This window comes from Chiloscyllium punctatum, chromosome 30 (genome assembly GCF_047496795.1).
Source record: "Chiloscyllium punctatum isolate Juve2018m chromosome 30, sChiPun1.3, whole genome shotgun sequence".
NCBI lineage: Eukaryota > Metazoa > Chordata > Chondrichthyes > Orectolobiformes > Hemiscylliidae > Chiloscyllium > Chiloscyllium punctatum.
In genome coordinates, this window is record NC_092768.1 from 7855139 (window position 1) to 7860379 (window position 5241).

General features: G+C 40.2%; 1 protein-coding gene across 1 annotated transcript; it reads left to right on the top strand.

The window, feature by feature from the left end:
• Positions 1-1751: 1751 nt before the first annotated feature.
• On the top strand, positions 1752-4694 carry LOC140455069 (probable G-protein coupled receptor 139). The gene is made up of 2 exons (XM_072549734.1): positions 1752-1815; positions 3796-4694. The coding sequence occupies exons 1-2, from the start codon at positions 1752-1754 to the stop codon at positions 4692-4694; spliced, it is 963 nt and encodes a 320-aa protein (XP_072405835.1).
• The last annotated feature ends 547 nt before the right edge of the window (positions 4695-5241 follow it).

Sequence of the window (5241 nt, forward strand, 5' to 3'; positions counted from 1 at the left end):
CCACCAGGTTACTCCGTTCGACATTATTGGATCACTCCAGCCGTGCCATCCAATATCCAATGGGTTTTTTTTCTATCATTTCAGGTGGGTTCTTCATTTGAAGAATAAAGACAATCCGCTCCTTTTGAAATAAAGAATCAAAGCCTTCATTATTGTGAATATCTTTATCAAGAGTTGAGGTAGAATCCGTAAAAATCCGTAACAATAATGATTTTAATACCCATTTCCTTTCCAGATGCGCTGATTTCTGAGCATTCCTTAGACATTTCAACACTCCCATCGATATCCCACTGAAAGTTCAAAAATGAGATGTTCTGTTCCTAGCATCATTTGAATGCATATATGTAAGTTTCTTCACATCATTTTAAGATCAGAAGCTTTATGACTTTTGCATTCTCCCATTTGCTCCAAAAAGGTCGTTCCAACCCAAGGTATTCTATCCCTCCAATCTCCTTCTGAATTCCCTCATGACCAAGTCCAAAAATCAGACATCATTGGCTTCCACCAAAACTCCAGCATCTTGGGTCTTTGAGACTTGACTTGACACTTGACAAAATCGTCATATGGCGGATGTTTCCTCACATGGGGAAATCTGGGTGGAGAGGTAACTGCTTTCTGATTTGTAGTAGAAAATTTAAAACAGAGATCAGGAGAAATTTCTTCCTGCAACGGTCATGATTCTATGGAATGTGTGTTGGATGCTGGAACGGTGAGTGAATTTAAGAATGATGCTGGCAGATTGTTATTTAGTAATAGATGAAACGATTATGGTTTTCTTAGTCCCGAAGGCGAAATGCAAAATCTGGTGATATGTTGACGTGAATATATTTTATCAGTAGTTGATTCTGAACTGCAGAACTGCAGGGGCTCCTTCTAAAAAAGTGTTGAACAAAGCAAAAAAACATTGAATGAACACCAGAATGTTTAACGGACTTATTTTTCTTCTGGTGAGATATTGTGGTAAATGAAATGAATTTTTGGGACTTTTAGACTTGAGCTGTTTTGCATGAAAATAATTTATTTGGCTGAGAGAACAATGTTCCAATAGAAACTTCATTTTAAAACGATGTTGTTGCTGACAATGTGAGTTAAGATCTCCTAGTCTAAACAGACTTAAGTAAAATGTGTTTTATATGTCAACCACTGTAATTTATAACTGTATATTGTATATGCTATCACTGCTGTCGATGAATACCATAGAAATCACATTTAAAACAATCTTTCTGTTCGAAAATGAAAATGGCTGAAAAAATGTTTTGTTTTCATTTTTCACAGAATGCAATAACTAAAAAGAGAAAGACTATGGTGAGACTAGAAATGTGTAACTGAGGGCTCACGTCGCACATTTGTAGGATCACTCTGGATGGGTTAGTCGGCCTGTATTTAACTCTGACTTTGTCCAGAGCCGTGACGTAGCACAGGGTGATTTAAATTCTAAAACTTGGTGATTTGCATCCTCCTCTTGGACTAACCACCTCTCCGTGCCTCGTAAAAGTTGAGCTGAGACATTCAGGTCTTGAATGACGTCCTGAGAATTAAGAGCTGTGGAGCCTGACAGAACTGGTCCTGATCCTCGGGGGATAATACAGCTCATTGTAAATGCTGCTCAGTTAAGCGAGATGTTAACTTGTTCGTTAGAAATAGCGTGTTTAATGAGATCTGTTTACTGTTTCTCTGGAGGGTTGGCTTGTGTATAAATTGAGTGTTTCAGTGCATTAACTAATTTGGACTTTGTCTGCTTATACCTGAAAATGCGAGTGCAGGCGCTTCCAATAGAAATTCTCTTTCCTGTTCTTGCAATTTTTGGAATTCCAGGTAAGTGATTCGAAGCCACTGTGACATTTTGCTTACCTGTTCTGTTTTAAATTGAATCTTTGCAATTTGATATATATCTGAATTGCACACTTGCTTTACTGCTGAGTTTTCCTTTCTTTTAATTACCTTTGATTTCGGTTTGAGTACAATTTGTCCTGTCCCAGCCGACTGAATTGGAAACAAATGTGTTTGAAGTAACGAAATAAAACGGTAGAGGAATTAAACTGTTATTTTCCATCTGTCTTGACGTTGGATGAAACTTTGAACATCCCAATAATACGAGGAATGAGGTAGAGGAGTAAGTCAGAAGATCATCATTAAAAGAGGAGTATTTCACGAATTGATATGGTTCATGGCAAATAACATTCCTGCCTCTGATAATTTGCAACCTTGCATTCTGAAATAGGTAGGTGCATAAATAATGTCTGCATTATTATTGTGGAGAAGTTGCACAGGCATGGAAAAACCTGACAATGAATCACTCCCATTCAAAAGGAAGGACAGCAAAATGCGGGTAGTTAGATCAATTGAAAAAGTATTGGAATCTGGTAATTACGATGGGATAGCACAACATTTGGAAAATCTTCATGTCATCAAGTGGAATTTTGCACGATAGCAAACTGTATGGAAAGGCACATTTGGAGAGGGATACAAACGTTTTCTTTTTCAGACATATATTGATAGATAAAGTAATTGGGCAAAATCTTGCAAATGGTGTATAATATGGGAAGATGTCAAGTTGTTTATTTGAGAAGGGAGAAAAAGCAATAGAGTTTTATTTAAATGGTGACACGCATCAGGAAGCAGGTACACAAGGGAAAATGGGGCCTTCGGACATGCAACAAAAAAAACCCAGAAAATTAGCAAACAGGAACACGTTGTGATAAGGAAGGCGTGTGGACTTCTGACCTCTTATTTCAAGAGAGTTGGAGTACAACAGTAGGGACGTCTAACTGCAAGTTCCAAGCAGCTCTGAGAATAGATTTGGAACACTGTGAGCAATTTCGTTCAGTAATAAAGGAAATACATTTTCATCTGGCACAATTCATACGAGGACAATTAGGATGATCATAGGGATGGAGACACTGTCTTATGGTCGAAAATTCAATAGTTTTGGAGTCTACTGTCTGGAGTTTAGAAGAATGAAGAGTGATCCAATTGAGACATATCAGATTCTTAAGGACCTTGACAGGGTAAATGCTGAGACGATGTTCCCCTCACGGGAGACTGCTTTGGCTGTTTCTGCTGAAGCAGAAAACGGGATCATAAACGATTGGAACAGAAATTCTCGATCTCATTCTTGCAGCCATTAAAATTAGTCATCAATGGCTGACATTTATTCTGCCTGGAAACCATAGCCTTCCACTTCTTTGTGCTTCCAAATCTGTCTAACTCAATCTTATACGTCTGGATCCCATTACCTTCAAGGGAACAGAATTGAACTCTCCAACTACTCTCTCAGAGAGTTATAAATTTCTTACCTCTGTTTGAAAAAGTAAACAGTTTATTCTGATACCGTGTCGCCTCTTCTTAATCACTGTAGTCGAAGGAAAATATCTCTTTTTGTGTTCCACTTTGTCTAGTCCCCGCAAGATCTTATATGTTTCAATGAGATCACCTTATATTCTTCCAGACTCGAATGGAGATGGGCATAGCCTCACTTTAGCCAACAAGACCTGAATCGCAGGAATGTGGCAAGTGATCCTTCTCTGAGTGACTTCTAAAATAATGCTATTTGTTTTCTTGAAATCAGGAGAGCAAACCGTGCAAAGTGATGAGCAATAGAATATACCAGTCCTGAAATTACCCTTTGATTATTTCCATGGCACAGACAATGTATTGCTGATGCGTTTTCACTGTTTTCCATTGAAGTTCAAGTCTAAAATTGCCAGCAGCGCATCAGTCTTGTGTAATCCAAGACCTTATCGCTGCACATCTCTGGGTGTTTGGATACATCTCACGATTTGATTTTCTTTACAGCAAACCTGATGACAGTGCTGATTCTTTCCCAAGGGAAGTGCGGCCTTTCCAAAGAAATCACTCACTACATGATTGCCATGGCAACAGGCGATCTGATGGTCCTTGTTTTCAACGTGATTGTGAGCCAGATCGTGAAATATCATTTCCAGGGATCACTGCTGAACTACACCCCCGCGTGCCGACTTAGTGCCTTCCTGCAAGGGCTGAGCCTCCAACTGTCCATCTGGTTCACCATCGCCTTCACCTTTGACCGCTTTGTAGCAATTTGTTGCAACAAATTGAAGGGAAGGTATTGCACTGAAAGAATGGTTAACGTGGTCATATTCATCGTGAGTTCTCTTAACATCATGGCCAACATTCCCTTGTCTTTTCGCTATGAGCCCATTCATGTTCTGAACAATGTACAGTGGGGCTGCCGCACCGTCACTACTTACCTCACTTCACCAGCCTGGGCAGCTCACCGATGGCTCACCAACATCTCAAACATGTTTCTTCCTATTCCCCTGCTCCTGCTGTTGAACACTCTCACCGCCGGCCATATCCTATCAGCAAGCCGAGTTCGCCGGGCTCTGAAGAGCAGCAGAGGTGATGCTGTGGATATGGGCAGAGACCCCGAACTAAAGAGCAGGAAGACCTCCATAGTTCTCCTCTTCACCATTTCCGGCTGCTTCGTGGTGCTGTCAGCCCCCATCACTGTCATCCACATCTGTGTTGGTGTTACCCACATCACCTCTTTCCAAGTTTCAAACTCACTCTATGTGGCAATCAGGGCAGCGTTCCTGCTGATGTGCACCAGCTCCTGTACAAACGCTTGTATTTATGCACTGACCCAGAGGAGATTCAGAAAGGAGGTGAAGAACTTGCTGAAATCTCCTTATGCTTTACTCAGAAAGTTATGAAAATAATTTATATTGATGGGGGAGTTGGTGGTTTAATGATAACCTCACTGGGCCAGCATTCTCAAACCCAAACACATATCCTGGGGACATAAGTTGAAATTCCATCATGGCAAATGATGAATTTTCCATGCAAATAGCGCGAGCCTAATGTTGATTATGTAGCCATTCACGATTATCATGAGTGAAAATTAATTGTTGTCAAAAATTGATTGTCTTTTCGGCAATAAAGTCTGACGTATTTTAAGCATGTCCATCGTATATGTAATGTACGATCCACAGCCATGTCCATCTCAGAGCATTAGAGCTTATTATTGCTCTGCCTAAAACAACTGGAAGACTTAGAGTATGGGCAACTTTCGTGAAATGTTTTCGGAGGTTCTAAGCTGGTATTCTACACTTTTCATTCTGAATTGATACAAATAGTTAGAATGCTGAAGGGTTGGATCAAGTGGATAGAAACAATAGTTAGTAAGTCCAGAGGATTGGAGATCGATGTAGAGAGGAGATGGAAGTGCTACTGGATGAAGTCACAACAACATTGTGACCC

Excerpts from the sequence above, each read along its gene's own strand:
- LOC140455069 (XM_072549734.1), top strand. The coding sequence starts at position 1,752 with ATGCGAGTGCAGGCGCTTCCAATAGAAATTCTCTTTCCTGTTCTTGCA. Across the intron at positions 1,816-3,795 it reads TGCAATTTTTGGAATTCCAG|CAAACCTGATGACAGTGCTG; the intron begins GTAAGTGATTCG and ends TTTTCTTTACAG.